We start from the raw sequence: 23,158 nt of genomic DNA on the forward strand, positions 1-23,158 counted from the left end.
GGGGGGGGGGGGGGGGTCGGAAGGGCACGGGCAGTTGCCTGCTGGTTACTAGGTAGTATAAGCTGCTTAACCATTCCCTCCCCCATTATCTATTGGTTTATAGGGGGGGGGGGCATTATTGCACTCAATACAAAATACTATAGTGGCATTTTTTAGTTCACACCTGCTACTTTGTATCCTCAGTCCCATTTCGTTTTCTGTTGCGGAAAAAAAATCCTCTCTAGGGGCCCCCCCCTTAGTGCCGCGAGGTAGGGGATAGAGAAGGGCAAGCTGCCGGGGGGGCTCTGAATGGGTTGGAAGGCAATGAAGCAGATGCCAATTACTGGCTTAATTAGAACATTGCATTAAATAGAACAATTATGGGGGAAGTTTATTTCCCCTTTAAAGTAATATTTTGTTTCTGTGGCTCTTAAAGGGACGGGAGGGTTTGGCACCGACATGAGAAGCTGTGGGGTTTGGGGAGGATTTGCCAGGAGCAGGGCTGGAATCTCATTGGACGTATGTGCGTCGCGGCCGCCTTGGGAAGTTTAATGATTGGCTGGAACCAAATAGTGAAATGCGTAAAAAAGGCGACTTTGGCACTTGCAGGGGGGCGGGGCGGCGGCTGCGGGGAATAAGGTGGCGCTGAAGTGTTTAAATCGAGGCTTCAAAGACAAACGGTGAAATGAAAATCAAAGAAATGTCAAGTTAGCCGAGGGTTAACCCCTTAGTGCTGTGGCAGCCAGCGAGGTGCGTGCATATCCCCCCCCCCCGGCACACAGGAAATGAAGGACTATATGGGGTGCCGGGGGGAGGGGCAAAGAATGGACTGAAGGACCTGATTGGCTGCTGCCTCCACGCGTTTCGCTCCCCGCTGACATCACAGTAAACAACAGCGTTGCTTGAAGCCCTTCTTGCTCTTCCCGCTCTTCTTCCCGTTCTTATCCTTGTTCTCAGACATCTTCTTTGATCGGACTTCTCTCATTAGGTCAAAAAATACCTGAAGGGAGAGAAAAGGGAGGGGGGGCTCAGCCGGCCAATAGGAACAGAGGGCAATTAAGTGCTACATCCATCTGGCCCATATACATAGGCACACCCATCCATAAGGGATGATGCAGAGATTCTAGCCTCTCTGCTTTACGGTTGCCTGTGGTATTGCCCATAGCAACCACATAGAACTATAAATATACAGAATATAGACTAATTGTAAAATGTTACTTTACGTCAGCCATAATGATATGAAAAGTTATTTATAAGAAGAGTGCCCCCCCCATAGCCATTGCCCCACCCTCAGCCTCCGCCCCATCCCACAGAGCTCCCCCCAATTGCTTTTGGTATGAGACTCACTTTGTCCACATTGGCCCTGGTTTTGGCAGACGTCTCCACATACTGTACCCCCCACTCCTCCGCTTTGCCTCTGGCTTCATCCATAGGGACCTGTCTCCGCTCCTCCAGATCCGACTTGTTGCCCACCAAGAGCAGGGGGATCTTATCTTCCTCCGCCTTCACTCGCAGGATCTGTTCCCTGAAAGGGCAGCGACAGGGGGTTATAGAGAGGGAGTTATAGAGAGGGGGTTATAGAGAGGGGGTTATAGAGAGGGGGTTATAGAGAGGGGGTTATAGAGAGGGGGTTATAGAGAGGGGGATATACAATAGAGGCGGGATATAGAGGGGGATATACAATAGAGGGGGGTTATAGAGGGGGTTATAGAGGGGGATATACAATAGAGGGGGGTTATAGAGGGGGATATACAATAGAGGCGGAATATAGAGGGGGTTATACAATAGAGGGGGGTTATAGAGGCAGGATATTCAATAGAGGGGGGTTTATAGAGGGGGATATACAATAGAGGGGATATACAAGAGGGATATAGAGGCGGGATATACAGTAGAGGGGGGGATATTCAGTAGAGGGGGTATACAATAGAGAGGCGGGATATACAGTAGAGGGGGGATATTCAGTAGAGGGGGGTATACAATAGAGAGGCGGGATATACAGTAGAGGGGGGATATTCAGTAGAGGGGGGTATACAATAGAGGGGGGGGGTATACAATAGAGGGGGGGATATACAATAGAGGGGGGGATATACAATAGAGGGGGGGAGGGGGATATACAATAGAGGGGGGGGATATACAATAGAGGGGGGGGGATATACAATAGAGGGGGGGGATATACAATAGAGGGGGGGGATATACAATAGAGGGGGGGGGATATACAATAGAGGGGGGGATATACAAGGGGGAAATAGAGGAGGGATATAGAGGCGGGATATACAGTAGAGGGGGATATACAGTAGAGGGGGATATACAGTAGAGGGGGATATACAGTAGAGGGGGATATACAGTAGAGGGGGGATATACAGTAGAGGGGGGATATACAGTAGAGGGGGATATACAGTAGAGGGGGATATACAGTAGAGGGGGGATATACAGTAGAGGGGGGATATACAATGGGGGGGGGGGATATACAATGGGGGGGGGATATACAATGGGGGGGGGATATACAATGGGGGGGGATATACAATAGGGGGGGATATACAATAGAGGGGGAGATATACAATAGAGGGGGAGATATACAATAGAGGGGGGGGATATACAATAGAGGGGGGGGATATACAATAGAGGGGGGGGATATACAGTAGAGGGGGGGGATATACAGGCAGCTACAGGTGGGAGGGTTGGGACATAAGGAAAATTGCACAACAGGATGGCTACGGGCAGCAGGGCTTTGGCTGGGAGAAGAGGAAATGCATGGGAACATATGAAGGTCATGCCAAGCCGGGGCGTGTGCTACACACGGGTACAGGGAGTGGATCACAGGTTTATCATTCCTTATGTCATTTGTTTACGGGAAGGAAAAAGATTAGAACTTGTTGCAACGAGTGGGGATTTGATTCAGGGCTGAGGGGGTGGGGAGACATGGCACAGGCCCGGGCCCCGGGGACACACTGCTTGGGTTCTGTTAGGATTCTGGGTACTGATCCAACGGACAGTGAATATTGGGCAGTACCAACCTGAACTCGGCGGTGGCTGTGAAGGACTCATGCTCGGTGATGGAGAAGACGAGGAGGAAGCCCTCGCCGCTGCGGAAGTAGTTATCCCGAATGGCGGCGTAATCCTCCTGCCCCGCCGTGTCCAGTATGTCGATCTGAACCTCTTCCCCATCCAGAACCACCTTCTTCCGGTAGCTGTCGGCTTTGGTGGGTTCATAGTCCTCTACAAACTGCAGGGGGGGGGTAACAGGGCCAATCAGTTTAGTGCCTACAGAGTGTGTAACCCCTCCAAAAACACAAAACCAGATTGGTCAGTGACTCTTAAAGTACACGTCAACCCCAAAAATAATTATTTGCCTAATAAAAGAAAACAAAATTTAAAAAAACTTTCCAATTTATTAAAAATCTGCTTTAAAAAAAAATGTAATTGCTATAACCCAAACCCTAAATCATAACCCTAATGAAAATGTAATTGCAACATAGCAATTATTCTATAGCAAAGGTAAGTCTCCCCCAGCGAGTCAGGTCTGTCAGGCTAACCCTAATTACACACTAACCCTAATCCTAATCATAACCCTAATCCTAATCATAGCCCCAACCCTAATCACAACCCCAACCCTAACCATAGCCCCAACCCTAATCATAGCCCCAACCCTAATCATAGCCCCAACCCTAATCATAGCCCCAACCCTAATCATAGCCCCAACCCTAATCATAGCCCCAACCCTAATCATAGCCCCAACCCTAACCCCAACCCTAATCATAGCCCCCTACCCAACCCTAATCATAGCCAACCCTAGTCATGCCCCAACCCTAGTCATAGCCCTAACCCTAATCCTATACCCTAATCATAACCCCAACACTTAATCATAGCCCCAACCCTAATCATAGCCCCAACCCTAATCATAGCCCCAACCCTAATCATAGCCCCAACCCTAATCATAGCCCCAACCCTAATCATAGCCCCAACCCTAATCATAGCCCCAACCCTAATCATAGCCCCAACCCTAATCATAGCCCCAACCCTAATCATAGCCCCAACCCTAATCATAGCCCCAACCCTAATCATAGCCCCAACCCTAATCATAGCCCCAACCCTAAATCAGCCCCAAACCCTAATCATAGCCCCAACCCTAATCATAGCCCCAACCCTAATCATAGCCCCAACTCTAATCATAGCCCCAACCCTAATCATAACCCCAACCCTAACCCACCCTAATCATAGCCCCAACCCTAGTCATAGCCCCAACCCTAGTCATAGCCCTAACCCTAATCCAACCCTAATCATAACCCCAACACTAATCATAGCCCCAACCCTAATCATAGCCCCAACCCTAATCATAGCCCCAACCCTAATCATAGCCCCAACCCTAATCATAGCCCCAACCCTAATCCCTAATCATAGCCCCAACCCTAATCATAGCCCCAACCCTAATCATAGCCCCAACCCTAATCATAGCCCCAACCCTAATCATAGCCCCAACCCCAACCCTAATCATAGCCCCAACCCTAATCATAGCCCCAACCCTAATCATAGCCCCAACCCTAATCATAGCCCCAACCCTAATCATAGCCCCAACCCTAATCATAGCCCCAACCCTAATCATAGCCCCAACCCTAATCATAGCCCCAACCCTAATCATAGCCCATAACCCCAACCCTAACCCCAACCCTAATCATAGCCCCAACCCTAATCATAGCCCCAACCCTAGTCATAGCCCCAACCCTAGTCATAGCCCCAACCCTAATCATAGCCCCAACCCTAATCATAGCCCAACCCTAATCATAGCCCCAACCCTAATCATAGCCCCAACCCTAATCATAGCCCCAACCCTAATCATAGCCCCAACCCTAATCATAGCCCCAACCCTAATCATAGCCCCAACCCTAATCATAGCCCCAACCTAATCATAGCCCCAACCCTAATCATAACCCCAACCCTAACCCCCAACCCTAATCATAGCCCCAACCCTAATCATAGCCCCAACCCTAGTCATAGCCCTAACCCTAATCCTAACCCTAACCATAACCCCAACACTAATCATAACCCCAAACCCTAACCATAGCCCCAACCCTAATCATAGCCCCAACCCTAATCATAGCCCCAACCCTAATCATAGCCCCAAACCCTAATCATAGCCCCAACCCTAATCATAGCCCCAACCCTAATCATAGCCCAACCCTAATCATAGCCCCAACCCTAATCATAGCCCCAACCCTAATCATAGCCCCAACCCTAGTCATAGCCCTAACCCTAATCCTAACCCTAACCATAACCCCCAACCTAATCATAACCCAACCCTAATCATAGCCCCAACCCTAATCATAGCCATAGCCCTAATCATAGCCCCAACCCTAATCATAGCCCCAACCCTAATCATAGCCCCAACCCTAATCATAACCCTAATAGTAACTAAATCATAACCCTAATCATAGCCCCAACCCTAATCATAGCCCCAACCCTAATCATAGCCCAGCCCCAACCCTAATCATAGCCCCAACCCTAATCATAGCCCCAACCCTAATCATAGCCCCAACCCTAATCATAGCCCCAACCCTAATCATAGCCCCAACCCCCCCAACCCTAATCATAGCCCCAACCCTAATCATAGCCCCAACCCTAATCATAGCCCCAACCCTAATCATAGCCCCAACCCTAATCATAGCCCCAACCCTAATCATAGCCCCAACCCTAATCATAGCCCCAACCCTAATCATAGCCCCAACCCTAATCATAGCCCCAACCCTAATCATAGCCCCAACCCTAATCATAGCCCCAACCCTAATCATAGCCCCAACCCTAATCATAGCCCCAACCCTAATCATAGCCCCAACCCTAAATCATAGCCCCAACCCTAATCATAGCCCCAACCCTAATCATAGCCCCAACCCTAATCATAGCCCCAACCCAATCATAGCCCAACCCTAATCATAACCCCAACCCTAATCATAACCCCACCCTAATCATAACCCAACCCTAACCATAGCCCCAACCCTAATCATAACCCTAATAGTAACCCAACCCTAACCATAGCCCCAACCCTAACCATAGCCCCAACCCTAACCATAGCCCCAACCCTAACCATAGCCCCAACCCTAACCATAGCCCCAACCCTAACCATAGCCCCAACCCTAACCATAGCCCCAACCCTAACCATAGCCCCAACCCTAACCATAGCCCCAACCCTAACTATAGCCCTAACCCTAGCCCTAACCATAGCCCTAACCCTAACCCTAGCCCTAACCCTAGCCCTAACCTAGCCCTAACCATAACCCTAACCCTAACCTAGCCCTAACCCTAGCCCTAACCATAACCCTAACCATAGCCCTAACCCTAACCCTAGCCCTAACCCTAACCCTAGCCCTAACCATAACCCTAACCCTAGCCCTAGCCCTAACCCTAGCCCTAACCATAACCCTAACCATAGCCCTAACCCTAGCCCTAACCCATAACCATAACCCTAACACTAATCATAGCCCCAACCCTAATCATAGCCCCAACCCTAATCATAGCCCCAACCCTAATCATAGCCCCAACCCTAATCATAGCCCCAACCCTAATCATAGCCCCAACCCTAATCATAGCCCCAACCCTAATCATAGCCCCAACCCTAATCATAGCCCCAACCCTAATCATAGCCCCAACCCTAATCATAGCCCCAACCCTAATCATAGCCCCAACCCTAATCATAGCCCCAACCCTAATCATAGCCCCAACCCAATCATAGCCCCACCTAATCATAGCCCCAACCCTAATCATAGCCCCAACCCTAATCATAGCCCCAACCCTAATCATAGCCCCAACCCTAATCATAGCCCCAACCCTAATCATAGCCCCAACCCTAATCATAGCCCCAACCCTAATCATAGCCCCAACCCTAATCATAGCCCCAACCCTAATCATAGCCCCAACCCTAATCATAGCCCCAACCCTAGGGGGGAGGAGTGTTTAAACTAGACAAGGGGGGGGTTGGTAAGCTAGATTCTTATGGGAGAGCTAGTGTAGATGGGGCAGTGGGACCAGTAAAGGGTTGTGGGGGAGGAGTGAGGGGGGCATATAGTTTATCAGATAAGGAGCTTCCATTGTTACAAGGGAAACAGACTAATTTTCACCTTAGCTCTAACTGTCCTTTAGCTAATGGAAGCTGTAGAGGAAGAAGTAGTAATCTCCGCTGCATGCTGGCTAATGCGCGTAGCTTGTCGGGAAAAATAGGGGAGCTGCAGGCTATTGCATGTATTGAAAATTATGACTTAATTGGTATCACTGAGACCTGGTGGGATGAAAAATGCGACTGGGCAGTGAATTTAAATGGGTATACGCTTTTTAGGAGGGACAGAGGGATTAAAAAGGGTGGAGGGGTTTGTCTTTATGTAAAGTCAGATTTAAAGCCATGTAATAAAGACATTACCAATGAAAACGTTGAATCTCTTTGGGTAGAAATTTCTGTAGGGCTGAAGGTCACAAAGAAAATGATCATTGGTGTATGCTATAAACCACCCCGTATAGATGAGGGGGATGAGTCCCAGCTACTTTTGCAAATGGAGGAGGCTTCAAAATTGGGTCAAGTTGTTATTATGGGGGACTTTAATTATCCGGACATTGACTGGAGTAATGGGGGGGCTAAGTCAGAAACAGCTAGTAGGTTTGTAAATATGCTAAATGGCAACTTTTTATTTCAGGCAGTTCAAGAACCTACTCGGAATGAGTCTATTTTGGACCTGGTAATATCTAATAATACTGAACTTATCTCTAACATTTGTGTGGGTGAGCATTTGGGGAACAGTGATCACAACATGGTCTCCTTTGAGATAATGCTACAGAGACAGCTCTATAAGGGAGTAACTAAAACGCTCAATTTTAGACGTGCAGACTTTGCCAGTTTAAGGGCATCTCTGCAATGTGTCAACTGGGAAAGGCTTTTCATGGGGTTAGACACAGAAGGAAAATGGAACATCTTTAAAACATTGCTTTGCAGGTATACACAACAGTATATCCCCCTTGTAAGCAAGGAGAGGCATCGCAAAGCAAAACCCTTATGGCTGAATAAAAGAGTTAAGGTCGAGGTTGGTAATAAAAAACGTGCTTTTAAAGCATTCAAGTTAGCTGGGACAGCGGGAACTTTCATCAGGTACAGGGGGGCAAATAAAGCAGCAAAAAAGCTATCAGGCAGCTAAAATAGAGATGGAAAGGGATATTGCAGCTAGGAGTAAAAAGAATCCAAAATTATTTTTTAATTATGTGAATAGTAAAAAAATGAAGCAAGAAGGGGTGGGAAACTTTATTATCACGGGGGGGGTACGTTGGTTGATGAGAACGGGGAAAAAAGCTGAAATTTTGAACTCTTATTTTTCATCTGTCTATACATCTGAGGAGCCAGATAATGAAGGCTTCCCTTGTAATATACCCAGTGCTAGTAATTTAGCTACTGACGCATGGGTCACTCAGGAGGAAATTCAAAAGAGACTTGAACATGTAAAGGGAAACAAAGGTCCAGGGCCGGATGGGATTCATCCCAGGGTATTAAATGAGCTGAGCGCTGTGATTGCCAAACCTCTTCACTTAATTTTTCAGGATTCATTGAGGTTTGGCATGGTGCCGAGAGACTGGCGGATTGCTAATGTGGTGCCATTATTTAAAAAGGGATCTCGTTCTCAGCCTGAAAACTATAGGCCTGTTAGTCTGACATCAGTAGTAGGAAAGCTTCTGGAAGGGGTAATAAGGGATAGGATAGTTGAATACATTGCAGTTCACAATACTATTAGTTTGTGCCAGCATGGTTTTATGCGTAACAGATCTTGCCAGACTAATTTAGTTGCCTTTTATGAGGAGGTGAGTAGGAACCTTGATGCTGGAATGGCAGTTGATGTCATCTACTTAGATTTTGCTAAAGCGTTTGATACAGTACCGCACAGAAGGTTAATGATCAAATTGAGGAATATTGGCCTAGAACATAATATTTGTAATTGGATAGAAAACTGGCTGAAGGATAGAGTACAAAGAGTGGTGGTAAATGGAACATTTTCTAATTGGGCCAGTGTGGTTAGTGGAGTACCGCAGGGGTCAGTCCTTGGGCCTTTGCTGTTTAACTTGTTTATTAATGACCTGGGGGGGGGGCATAGACAGTACTGTTTCTATTTTTGCTGATGACACTAAATTGTGCAAAACTATAAGTTCCATGCAGGATGTGCCGCTTTGCAGAGCGATTTGACAAAATTGGAAAACTGGGCAGCAAACTGGAAAATGAGGTTCAATGTTGACAAGTGCAAAGTTATGCACTTTGGTAGAAATAATATAAACGCAAACTATCTACTGAATGGGAGTGTGTTGGGGGCATCCTTAATGGAGAAGGATCTAGGGGTTTTTGTAGATCACAAGTTGTCTAATTCCAGGCAGTGTCATTCTGTGGCTACTACAGCAAATAAAGTGCTGTCTTGTATAAAAAAGGGCATTGACTCAAGGGATGAGAACATATTTTTGCCGCTTTATAGGTCCCTGGTAAGGCCTCACCTTGAGTATGGGGGGCAGTAACAGTGAGTATGGGGGGCAGTTTTGGGCTCCAGTCCTTAAGAAGGATATTAATGAGCTGGAGAGAGTGCAGAGACGTGCAACTAAACTGGTTAAGGGGATGGAAGGGTTAAACTATGAGGTTAGACTGTCAGGGTTGGGGTTGTTTTCTCTGGAAAAGAGGCGCTTGCGAGGGGACATGATTACTCTGTACAAGTACATTAGAGGGGATTATAGGCAGTTGGGGGATGTTCTTTTTTCCCATAAAAACAATCAGCGCACCAGAGGTCACCCCTATAGATTAGAGGAACAGAGCTTCCATTTGAAGCAGCGTAGGTGGTTTTTCACGGTGAGGGCAGTGAGGGGGTTGGGGAATGCCCCTAGTGATGGGGTAATGGCAGACTCTGTTAATGCCTTTAAGAGGGGCCTGGATGAGTTTTTGAACAAGCAGAATATCCAAGGCTATTGTGATACTAATATCTACAGTTAGTATTACTGGTTGTATATATATAGTTTATGTATGTGAGTGTATAGATTGGTTAGTATAGGTTGTGTGCTGGGTTTACTCGGATGGGTTGAACTTGATGGACAATGGTCTTTTTTCAACCCTATGTAACTATGTAACTATGTAACCCTAACCATAGCCCCAACCCTAACCATAGCCCCAACCCTAACCATAACCCCAACCCTAATCAATCATAGCCCCAACCCTAGTCATAGCCCCAACCCTAATCAATCATAGCCCCAACCCTAGTCATAGCCCCAACCCTAGTCATAGCCCCAACCCTAGTCATAGCCCCAACCCTAGTCATAGCCCCAACCCTAGTCATAGCCCCAACCCTAGTCATAGCCCCAACCCTAGTCATAGCCCCAACCCTAGCCATAGCCCCAACCCTAACCATAGCCCAACCCTAACCATAGCCCCAACCCTAACCATAGCCCCAACCCTAACCATAGCCCCCAACCCTAGTCATAGCCCCAACCCTAGTCATAGCCCCAACCCTAGACCATAGCCCCAACCCTAACCATAGCCCCAACCCTAACCATAGCCCCAACCCTAACCATAGCCCCAACCCTAACCATAGCCCCAACCCTAACCATAGCCCCAACCCTAGTCATAGCCCCAACCCTAGTCATAGCCCCAACCCTAGTCATAGCCCCAACCCTAGTCATAGCCCCAACCCTAGTCATAGCCCCAACCCTAGTCATAGCCCCAACCCTAGTCATAGCCCCAACCCTAGTTCATAGCCCCAACCCTAGTCATAGCCCCAACCCTAGTCATAGCCCCAACCCTAGTCATAGCCCCAACCCTAATCATAACCCCAACCCTAATCATAACCCCAACCCTAATCATAGCCCCAACCCTAATCATAACCCCAACCCTAATCATAGCCCTAACCCTAATCATAACCCCAACCCTAATCATAGCCCTAACCCTAATCAACCCTAATCATAACCCTAACCCTAATCATAACCCCAACCCTAATCATAACCCTAATAGTAACCCCAACCCTAACCATAGCCCCAACCCTAATCATAACCCTAATAGTAACCCCAACCCTAACCATAGCCCCAACCCTAACCATAGCCCCAACCCTAACCATAGCCCCAACCCTAACCATAGCCCCAACCCTAAACATAGCCCTAACCCTAGCCATAACCCTAACCATAACCCTAACCCTAATCCTAGCCCTAACCCTAACCCTAATCATAGCCCTAACCCTAGCCCTAACCCTAGCCCTAACCCTAGCCCTAACCCTAGCCCTAACCCTAGCCCTAACCCTAGCCCTAACCCTAGCCCTAACCCTAGCCCTAACCCTAACCCTAGCCCTAACCCTAACACTAATCCTAGCCCTAACCCTAACCATAGCCCTAACCCTAACCCTAGCCCTAACCCTAGCCCTAACCCTAACCATAACCCTAGCCCTAACCCTAATCATAGCCCTAACCCTAATCATAGTCCCAACCCTAATCATAGTCCCAACCCTAAACATAGTCCCAACCCTAATCATAGTCCCAACCCTAATCATAGCCCCAACCCTAATCATAGCCCCAACCCTAATCATAACCCTAATAGTAACCCTAATCATAACCCTAATCATAGTCCCAACCCTAATCATAGCCCTAACCCTAATCATAGCCCCAACCCTAATCATAGCCCCAACCCTAATCATAGCCCCAACCCTAATCATAACCCTAATCATAACCCTAACCCTAATCATAGCCCCAACCCTAATCATAGCCCTAACCCTAATCATAGCCCTAATAGTAACCCTAATCATAGCCCTAACCCTAATCATAGCCCTAACCCTAATCATAGCCCCAACCCTAATCATAACCTCTAATAGTAACCCTAATCATAACCCTAACCCTAATCATAACCCTAACCCTAATCATAACCCTAATAGTAACCCTAATCATAACCCTAACCCTAATCATAGCCCTAACCCTAATCATAACCCTAATAGTAACCCTAATCATAACCCTAACCCTAATCATAACCCTAACCCTAATCATAACCCTAATAGTAACCCTAATCATAACCCTAACCCTAATCATAACCCTAACCCTAATCATAACCCTAATAGTAACCCTAATCATAACCCTAACCCTAATCATAGCCCTAACCCTAATCATAACCCTAATTGTAACCCTAATCATAACCCTAACCCTAATCATAGCCCTAACCCTAATCATAGCCCTAATAGTAACCCTAATCATAGCCCCAACCCTAATCATAGCCCCAACCCTAATCATAGCCCCAACCCTAATCATAGCCCCAACCCTAATCATAGCCCCAACCCTAATCATAGCCCCAACCCTAATCATAGCCCCAACCCTAATCATAGCCCCAACCCTAATCATAGCCCCAACCCTAATCATAGCCCCAACCCTAATCATAGCCCCAACCCTAATCATTAGCCCAATCCTAATCATAGCCCCAACCCTAATCATAGCCCCAACCCTAATCGTAACCCCCAACCCTAATCGTAGCCCCAACCCTAATCGTAAGCCCCAACCCTAATCGTAACCCCAACCCTAATCGTAGCCCCAACCCTAATCGTAACCAACCCTAATCGTAACCCCAACCCTAATCGTAACCCCAACCCACCTAATCGTAACCCCAAACCCTAATCGTAACCCCAACCCTAATCGTAACCCCAACCCTAATCGTAACCCCAACCCTAATCGTAACCCCAACCCTAATCGTAACCCCAACCCTAATCGTAACCCCAACCCTAATCGTAACCCCAACCCTAATCGTAACCCCAACCCTAATCGTAACCCCAACCCTAATCGTAACCCCAACCCTAATCGTAACCCCAACCCTAATCGTAACCCCAACCCTAATCGTAACCCCAACCCTAATAGTAACCCCAACCCTAATAGTAACCCCAACCCTAATAGTAACCCCAACCCTAATAGTAACCCCAACCCTAATCATAACCCTAATAGTAACCCTAACCCTAATCATAGCCCTAACCCTAATCATAGCCCTAACCCTAGCCCTAACTCTAGCCCTAACCCTAGCCCTAACCCTAGCCCTAACCCTAGCCCTAACCCTAACCATAGCCCTAACCCTAACCCTAATCATAGCCCTAGCCCTAACCCTAGCCCTAACCCTAGCCCTAACCCTAGCCCTAACCCTAGCCCTAACCCTAATCATAGCCCTAACCCTAACCCTAGCCCTAATCATAGCCCTAACCCTAGCCCTAACCCTAGCCCTAACCCTAGCCCTAACCCTAGCCCTAACCCTAGCCCTAATCATAGCCCTAACCCTAACCCTAGCCCTAATCATAGCCCTAACCCTAACCCTAACCCTAGCCCTAACCCTAGCCCTAACCCTAGCCCTAACCCTAGCCCTAACCCTAGCCCTAACCCTAACCCTAGCCCTAACCCTAGCCCTAACCCTAGCCCTAATCATAGCCCTAACCCTAACCCTAACCCTAATCATAGCCCTAACCCTAATCATAGCCCTAACCCTAACCCTAATCATAGCCCTAACCCTATCCCTAACCCTAATCATAGCCCTAACCCTAATCATAGCCCTAACCCTAATCATAGCCCTAACCCTAATCATAGCCCTAATCATAGCCCTAATCATAGCCCTAATCATAATGAAAATGTAATTGCTATAGAATAATTGCTATGTTGCAAAGGTTGGTCTCCCCCAGCGAGTCAGGTCTGTCAGGCTGCTCCTTGTGTTACATTGTTTCAGTCAGAGCCCCCAGGGCAGGGAATAGAAAGGGACAGACACTGCTTCTAATAGCAATTATATATACAAATAAGTAAAAAAAAATCACTGCAAATTTGTAATAAATGTATATTGAAAAGTTGCTTAGAATTAGGTTTTCATTTATTAGGTAAAAAATTATGTTTTGGGTTGACTTGTCCTTTAACAGCATATCAATGGGGCCCTTGGTCGAGCAGGTATAGCATGGGGGCCACACATCTATTTTCTCTTTACACAACATAAAGCTGCACTGTGGCCAAGCAATACTCTGATTTGGGCTCTAGAACATTCTGTACCAGTACCGGGGGCTTCTATACAGAAAAGTCCAGTTCCACTCACCTCGTCGTACATGAACTGCAGGGTGAGAGCCGACTTGCCCACCCCCCCGCTGCCCACCATTATCACTTTGTGCAGCACCAGGGAGCTCTGGTTCTTATTCTTGTTAGCAGCCATGGTTCCGAGGGTCCGTCTCCTCCCTGATGGTCAGTGTCCGGCTGTTAGAGACAAACGGGGCGTTATCCTCTGCTCCATTCATTTATACAGAGCCCAATAGTGTGTGTGCAGTATGGCCCCTCCCACCCATATGTATAAATACAAATATACAGAGAGGGAATGTTCTGGGCACACAATAAGCTGTACCCCCATACTGTACTGTCTAAGGGAAACACTATGGCACCCCCTACCCATATGTATAAATACAAATATACAGAGAAGGAATGTTCTGGGCACACAATAAGCTGTACCCCCATACTGTACTGTCTAAGGGAAACACTATGGCACCCCCTACCCATATGTATAAATACAAATATACAGAGAAGGGAATGTTCTGGGCACACAATAAGCTGTACCCCCATACTGTACTGTCTAAGGGAAACACTATGGCACCCCTACCCATATGTATAAATACAAATATACAGAGAGGGAATGTTCTGGGCACACAATAAGCTGTACCCCATACTGTACTGTCTAAGGGAAACACTATGGCACCCCCTACCCATATGTATAAATACAAATATACAGAGAAGGAATGTTCTGGGCACACAATAAGCTGTACCCCCATACTGTACTGTCTAAGGGAAACACTATGGCACCCCCTACCCATATGTATAAATACAAATATACAGAGAGGGAATGTTCTGGGCACACAATAAGCTGTACCCCCATACTGTTCTGTCTAAGGGAAACACTATGGCACCCCCTACCCATATGTATAAATACAAATATACAGAGAGGGAATGTTCTGGGCACACAATAAGCTGTACCCCCATACTGTACTGTCTAAGGGAAACACTATGGCACCCCCTACCCATATGTATAAATACAAATATACAGAGAAGGAATGTTCTGGGCACACAATAAGCTGTACCCCCATACTGTACTGTCTAAGGGAAACACTATGGCACCCCCTACCCATATGTATAAATACAAATATACAGAGAAAGAATGTTCTGGGCACACAATAAGCTGTACCCCCATACTGTACTGTCTAAGGGAAACACTATGGCACCCCCTACCCATATGTATAAATACAAATATACAGAGAGGGAATGTTCTGGGCACACAATAAGCTGTACCCCCATACTGTACTGTCTAAGGGAAACACTATGGCACCCCCTACCCATATGTATAAATACAAATATACAGAGAAGGAATGTTCTGGGCACACAATAAGCTGTACCCCCATACTGTACTGTCTAAGGGAAACACTATGGCACCTCCTACCCATATGTATAAATACAAATATACAGAGAGGGAATGTTCTGGGCACACAATAAGCTGTACCCCCATACTGTTCTGTCTAAGGGAAACACTATGGCACCCCCTACCCATATGTATAAATACAAATATACAGAGAGGGAATGTTCTGGGCACACAATAAGCTGTACCCCATACTGTACTGTCTAAGGGAAACACTATGGCACCCCCTACCCATATGTATAAATACAAATATACAGAGAAAGAATGTTCTGGGCACACAATAAGCTGTACCCCCATACTGTACTGTCTAAGGGAAACACTATGGCACCCCCTACCCATATGTATAAATACAAATATACAGAGAGGGAATGTTCTGGGCACACAATAAGCTGTACCCCCATACTGTACTGTCTAAGGGAAACACTATGGCACCCCCTACCCATATGTATAAATACAAATATACAGAGAAGGAATGTTCTGGGCACACAATAAGCTGTACCCCCATACTGTACTGTCTAAGGGAAACACTCCCACTCAGCCAGGGAGACTTATATGGAAACAGTCAGGGGACGGAAGCAAATATAAACATTTCTGGCACATTTAACCCACTGGGAATAACAGCAGGACTCGCACTCCCAGCCAGACCCAATGAAAAGTGAGCTCTCTGCCCAATAACAATTGGATCTGACAGATAGAAGGGAGGGGCCATTAGGTGCTTCTCTGCTTTGAAATGAACGTTTATTGTGACGTAGACAGGAGGTTTGGGAGAATATTTGCAACTGGTCTTCATTTATTTTATTTGCTGAAGTTTGTGAATATTAACAAATCCTTCTGCCACTCAGGCTTGGAATTCTAGCTGCTGCCTGATTGCTATGGATCAGTTACCCTAGTAACCAGGCAGCAGTCAGAATAAAGAGGTGAAAAGGCCTGGAAAGAAATGTAAGCAAATGTAATGTAATGGTAACAACCGGCCGAGAACAACCAGAGCTCAACACTGCAAAGGGGGAACTGGTGATCCAGAAACCACACGAAATCCCTACTGAAAAGCTGCTGAGAAAAGGTTCATCTGTACTGTAAAGGTGTATTTCCCCTTTAAGATATTTGAAAGCTGCAAGGAGTTAGAAGGAGGCAAATAATTCAAACACTATAAAAAATAAATAATGAAGACCAATTGAAAAGCTGTTTAGAACCGGCCATTCTATAACATACTAAAAATTTAACTTAACCCCCCCCCTTATCCCTTAGAAACATATAAGTTGGGAAATAAACTTCCCTAGAGCTGGAATTTCCAGAAAATCTGCGACAAGCACCAAGGTTTTAGGGACAGAAATGAAATGGGAACCCCCGAGCAGCGGAACCCCCAGCCGTAGGACCCCCAGCAGCGGAACCCCCAGCCGTAGGACGCCCAGCAGCGGAACCCCCAGCCGTAGGACCCCCAGCAGCGGAACCCCCAGCCGTAGGACCCCCAGCAGCGGAACCCCAGCCGTAGGACCCCCAGCAGCGGAACCCGCCAGCCGTAGGACCCCAGCAGCGGAACCCCCAGCCGTAGGACCCCCAGCAGCGGAACCCCCAGCCGTAGGACGCCCAGCAGCGGAACCCCCAGCCGTAGGACGCCCAGCAGCGGAACCCCCAGCCGTAGGACGCCCAGCAGCGGAACCCCCACAGCGGAACCCCCAGCCGTAGGACGCCCAGCAGCGGAACCCCCCAGTCGTAGGACCCCCAGCAGCGGAACCCCCAGCCGTAGGACCCCCATCAGCGGAACCCCCCAGTCGTAGGACCCCCAGCAGCGGAACCCCCCAGTCGTAGGACCCCCAGCAGCGGAACCCCCCAGCATTTATAGGGAAAATACAGACGTGCGCAGGAAATGCGACCCTGCGGGGAGCTCACTTCCTGCTATTGTTGTCAGTCCCACAGGAAACTCACATAAACTTCCTGTTGGTGTTTCCTGTCAGAGCAGTGCGCCCAGAACATGCTCCCCCATGCTGCACCGGGAAGGTATAGGGGGAACATACGGACTCCTGCCCAATGCCTACTTACATTCTGTACCAGCTGTCATATAATCATTATGGGAGTATTGAACTGCAAGACCAGCAACAAAGCAGATTTGCATCCAAAGGGTTAATCCTGAGCAGTGACCGCCCCCCCCCCCCGGGTGTCTCCCCACTGTACCCACATTATCAAGGAGCCAAGAAGCGAAAGGCCGAGAGCAAGGCACCCGCTAAAAGAGCTTGCTATGGGGTACGTAGGGGACCCAACACCCCCAGGGGGTCTCAATCAATCCAGGGGTTGTAGAGAGTAATAGTCTGAGACAATTTGCAATTGGTCTTCATTTTTTATTGTTTGCAGATGATCTGAATTTTTGATCAGCAGCTCTGCAGTATCAGCAGCTACCTGGTTGCTACGGTCCAAGTTACCTTAGCAACCAGGGAGTAGTTTGAATGAGAGGCTGGTATATGAATAGGGGAGGGGCTGAATAGGAAAATAAGCTCTAAATAGGTAGAAACAATAGGATTTCTACCTCCTTCTGCCGATTCAGCGCTGAAGGCAGATTTTGGTCAGGCGCCTTCTATGGCTCCCGATCAAAATCTTTTAACCCACCCAATCGGCGAGTCGGCCGATATCAGCAGCCTCCTGCGCCAACTCACCGACTTGCCCTACATGCAGCGAATATCGTACGAAACGAGGTTTTGTATATTAGCGGTGCGTGTATGGCCGGCTTTAGGGAAAGGACACGGCACAACAGAAGGGGCTCCTTCCTACAGGGGCCAATACATGCGGATAGTGCCGGCTGCCATACTGCTAAATGGCCACTACCAAGATAACCCAGCCCCAATGGAACCTATTGTGTAGAGCCAGTCACTTCTCCCACGCCGGGATGGGCCGGGAGCTGAGCGACAGGATGGGAAGGGGCTTCCCGGCACAATGGCCATGATTCAGCCAAAATAGGGAAATAAAGAGACCAAGGGAACGGCCTGCGGTTTCATTTGTTGCCTCTGAAAAACCAGAAACAACCATGGTCCCTATAAGACCCCTGCAGCTGAGCATCCTGCCTTCTGGGCTCGGGCAGAGGGCTCACACTCACCAACAGCAGATCCACAGGAACCAAGGGTTGCAATAACCTCCCATACTGATACAGAGGCTCTCGCTGAACTCAATAGGCCAGACTGCAGCTGAAGCCCAAGGAAAAGAGGTGCATCTGGGGGTCTGTACCAGGCAAGTAGGAATAAAGGGTCTTAGTAACCTGCAGCAATAGGGTCTTTCTACTCTACCTGTGCCCTGTGGTGTCTTGTGGGGGGAATCAGCACTATGGGGGGGTCCCCAACGCTGGGGGGTAAAGCCATATGAGCAGTGAGCCCTAATTCCCATTGAGACTGAGGGTCGCCTGTACGTACTGGGCCGGTGCAAATCCAAGAAGATAAATGATATTTTTGATGCTCAGAGATGAAATGAGATTTTCTGACAATTACTTGGGATGAATGAGCCGGTCCCGGGGCTAATTAAGGAAATGTAATAAGTAAATCAATGGTTTATTGTCAGCTCTAATGGGCACCACAAGTACCCCCCCCCCACCCTGATTTACTGGCACCCCATTGTCTTACTGCCGGCACAGTAATGTCACTCACTTCCACATGGCCTTCATTGTGCTCTGTACACTGGTTGCTAAGGCCACTGCATCTGGCAACCACTGTCCATTCTTGTGTCTACATCTGCTATTCAGAATGCTTGGGAACTGGTAACTATACCAGCTTAGTATGGCAGCATAGGGATTCCCCTGTACTAAGTACAATTCAGCAGGAACAGCCCCCTAAGTTTGCTCATAGCCTGTACAGAGAGATACCATAAAACTATGGCACATAGGGATTCCCCTGTACTAAGCACAATTCAGCAGGAACAGCCCCCTAAGTTTGCCCATAGCCTGTACAGAGAGATACCATAAAACTATGGCACATAGGGATTCCCCTGTTCTAAGCACAATTCAGCAGGAACAGCCCCCTAAGTTTGCCCATAGCCTGTACAGAGAGATACCATAAAACTATGGCACATAGGGATTCCCCTGTACTAAGCACAATTCAGCAGGAACAGCCCCCTAAGTTTGCCCATAGCCTGTACAGAGAGATACTATAAAACTATGGCACATAGGGATTCCCCTGTTCTAAGCACAATTCAGCAGGAACAGCCCCCTAAGGTTGATTTAACACCCTGTACATACACAAGTATTTGCACTGATAAAAAGAGTCCGTTCATTAAAATACTCCCCTGAGAGTGTAACAAATGGGGAAACTACTGAAGTGCTGAGAATCCCCAGTCTGATGTACCCCTATTGCTGTAGCACAGGGAGGAGTCACACAACAACAACACTGGGGGCAATAAATATGGTGCTGACTTATTATAGGAAAGGCGGCAGCAGCATCACAAGGGAGTCACTGGGTCTCATAATTAAAGGCCAAGGGCACAAAAAGCAATAAAAAGTGCCCCATGGGGCAAACACTGCTTCTGTGAGATGTTTCTGTATTGCAGTATGGCACCCCAACGTGTGTCACATGGGGCCGAGTTAACCCCTTCCACTCAATCAGAACAGCAGGGGAGGGACAGAGACTGGCCCAGGGTCTCAGAGACAGATCAAGATTTGCCTGAGAGTAATTATAACAGTAACAATACTCCAGCTTGGGAGTTACTCCTGAACTACAGCTCCCATCACCCCTTTCCCATGCAGGCAGTCAGCTGGGAGTAGGGAATGAGTGACAGGGCTTTAGGGGGATGCTGGGAGTAGGGAATGAGAGGTAAGTAAGTCAGTAGGGGATGCTGGGAGTAGGGAATGAGAGGTAAGTAAGTCAGTAGGGGATGCTGGGAGTAGGGAATGAGAGGTAAGTAAGTCAGTAGGGGATGCTGGGTGTAGGGAATGAGAGGTAAGTAAGTCAGTAGGGGATGCTGGGTGTAGGGAATGAGAGGTAAGTAAGTCAGTAGGGGATGCTGGGTGTAGGGAATGAGAGGTGGGTAAGTCAGTAGGGGATGCTGGTGTAGGAATGAGAGGTGGGTAAGTCAGTAGGGGATGCTGGTAAGTCAGTAGGGGATGCTGGGTAAGTCAGTAGGGGATGCTGGGTAAGTCAGTAGGGGATGCTGGGTAAGTCAGTAGGGGATGCTGGGTAAGTCAGTAGGGGATGCTGGGTAAGTCAGTAGGGGATGCTGGGTAAGTCAGTAGGGGATGCTGGGTAAGTCAGTAGGGGATGCTGGGTAAGTCAGTAGGGGATGCTGGGTAAGTCAGTAGGGGATGCTGGGTAAGTCAGTAGGGGATGCTGGGTAAGTCAGTAGGGGATGCTGGGTAAGTCAGTAGGGGATGCTGGGTAAGTCAGTAGAGGATGCTGGGTAAGTCAGTAGGGGATGCTGGGTAAGTCAGTAGGGGATGCTGGGTAAGTCAGTAGGGGATGCTGGGTAAGTCAGTAGGGGATGCTGGGTAAGTCAGTAGGGGAATGCTGGGTAAGTCAGTAGGGGATGCTGGGTAAGTCAGTAGGGGATGCTGGGTAAGTCAGTAGGGGATGCTGGGTAAGTCACGTAGGGGGATGCTGGGTAACGTCATAGTAGGGGATGCTGGGCAAGTCAGTAGGGGATGCTGGGCAAGTCAGTAGGGGATGCTGGGTAGTCAGTCAGGGATGCTGGGTAAGTCAGTTGGGGATGCTGGGTAAGTCAGTAGGGGATGCTGGGTAAAGGGTGGCATGTCAGTAGGGGATGCTGGGTAAGTCAGTAGAGGATGCTGGGTAAGTCAGTAGAGGATGCTGGGTAAGTCAGTAGAGGATGCTGGGAGTAGGGGACTAGTTCCATTACACGGCTGTGGGGAGAAGCCTATGGACCGGCTGAAGTGAGAGTGAAGATATAAGGGGGTGCCGGTAGAAGCACAAGACAAACGCCGCCCCCCCCCGCCCCACTCACCTCCTGGTCTCCCTTCGCCGCTCCCGGTCCCTCTCTTGCTCCCAGCTCCCCGGGCGCGGCTCCTCCTCCCCCAACTTCCTGCAACCGCTACGGGTCTCGGGCTGGGACATAATTACCAAGCGCGGTACGCTAATGGGCGTGGCTTTGTGTGGCGCCAACGTCCCGCCTCCTCCGGCGCATGCGCACCGCTGTATTCTACTTTCCCTCAACTTGTGTGTGGCTTCCGGTGTTGTGGGACACGGGTAGGGTTGCCAGGTTAGCGGTTTTCCCGCCAAATTGGGCTACTAATTTAATGCCCTGGCGGGTTTCCAAAGTACAACCCCCCAAAGGTGCAGGTTTGGGCTATTTTTTGGAGCCTTAGCGGGTTTGTAGTTTTGAAACTAGCTAACGTTTTTCCCTCCCTAGTGTGCCTGTCCCACTGCATGCTGGGTAATGTAGTTTGTATCTAACAATTAGCCTACAGCAAGGATTTATATAAAACTACAATACCCAGCATGCAATTGGACATAGGCTCAACCTGTCTGTTCTGCAACCTGCTCCCTGCTCTATAGGGAATGTGATTGTACTGTTACTTTCTACTGGGATGTGGGGCAGTTCTACCCCCTGCTCTATAGGGAATGTGATTGTACTGTTACTTTCTACTGGGATGTGGGGCAGTTCTACCCCCTGCTCCCTGCTCTATAGGGTATGTGATTGTACTGTTACTTTCTACTGGGATGTGGGGGTAGTTCTGCAGTTTGTCATTAAGCTATAACTCTCAGGGTATCTCAGGGGCTGCTGGGAGTTGTAGTTCAATGTACCCATATATATATATATCATATCTGGGGTTAATGGAACATTCTGAATCCATTTCTGTAGTGACTTCCCAGCTGGACTGGGCACAGAGGGAATTACCAGCCATCCCAGTAACTGGGCAGTGATTATACGCTTTAATAAGGCAGGTTTCCCCATATATACTTGTATTTTTTTAGAATTTTTTTCATTGCGTATATTGGGCTATTTTTGGGCTACTTACAAAGTGGCTTTTGGCTAGTTTTGGGCTGGTTTTAGAACTGACTTTGGCTAGTTTGGAAAAATAAATCTGGCAACCCTGGACATGGGATATAAGCGGGGGGTTATGGGTATCAGCGATTGCAACCGATCCGAGCTCATGTGGGTGATAATGATTCATTCTTGAAACATTATGAGAGGAATTATACTTAAAAACACATGCATACAAAAACTGCCTAATTTTTCTGAATGCAGATAATAAGCTCTGTATAAACAAAGCCCCCCTTCCCTAAGCTGCTGCTCATTATACAGAGGTTTTGTCTATGGGCTGGTCATTTCTTTTATTTCCTACATCTCTGCTGATGGGGATCTCTTACTTAATCAACAGGCGTTTGTGTTGTACAAGGGGGTGGAGAAAAAAAATTCCTCTAACTAAAGGGGAACTAACGCTTTAGGAATAGTCATTTAATAGAGCAATTTCATTGGCTCACCTTTGAGTGCTGTGAATCTGTATGTAGAGGCTTATTTATAGATTCCCAGCAGCATCTAGAGATCTGTATTGATCACTTTCTGGCTTTGGCTTATTAGGTTGGCCTAATGAACAAATAGCTACTACTTTCCCAGACTGGAACAAACTATGGAGAATAATAATTTGAGGTCCCCAACCAAGCCCCTCCCCCCACTGACCGTGGGAAAGAGAGCAGCCTAGGAGCATGGGAAGAGAGTCAGAGCTGGGCAGAAGCATGGGATCTTTAAGAGGTTCCCCAAATAGATTTGTGCCCATCTCAGAGAGATTCCCAGCATCCTTTGCTATAGCATCAAACATCTAGATAT

General features: G+C 47.9%; 1 protein-coding gene across 1 annotated transcript; it reads right to left on the minus strand.

Annotated features, from left to right (window-relative positions):
* Nucleotides 1–518: 518 nt before the first annotated feature.
* Nucleotides 519–21,400, minus strand: ralb (v-ral simian leukemia viral oncogene homolog B). Its single transcript, NM_001102845.1, is given in 5 exon segments — nucleotides 519–979; nucleotides 1,327–1,504; nucleotides 2,994–3,202; nucleotides 14,051–14,205; nucleotides 21,335–21,400. Coding segments are annotated over 4 exon segments (621 nt in total). The 5' UTR covers nucleotides 14,165–14,205; nucleotides 21,335–21,400; the 3' UTR covers nucleotides 519–859.
* Nucleotides 21,401–23,158: the final 1,758 nt, after the last annotated feature.

Source organism: Xenopus tropicalis, chromosome 9 (assembly GCF_000004195.4).
Source record: "Xenopus tropicalis strain Nigerian chromosome 9, UCB_Xtro_10.0, whole genome shotgun sequence".
NCBI lineage: Eukaryota > Metazoa > Chordata > Amphibia > Anura > Pipidae > Xenopus > Xenopus tropicalis.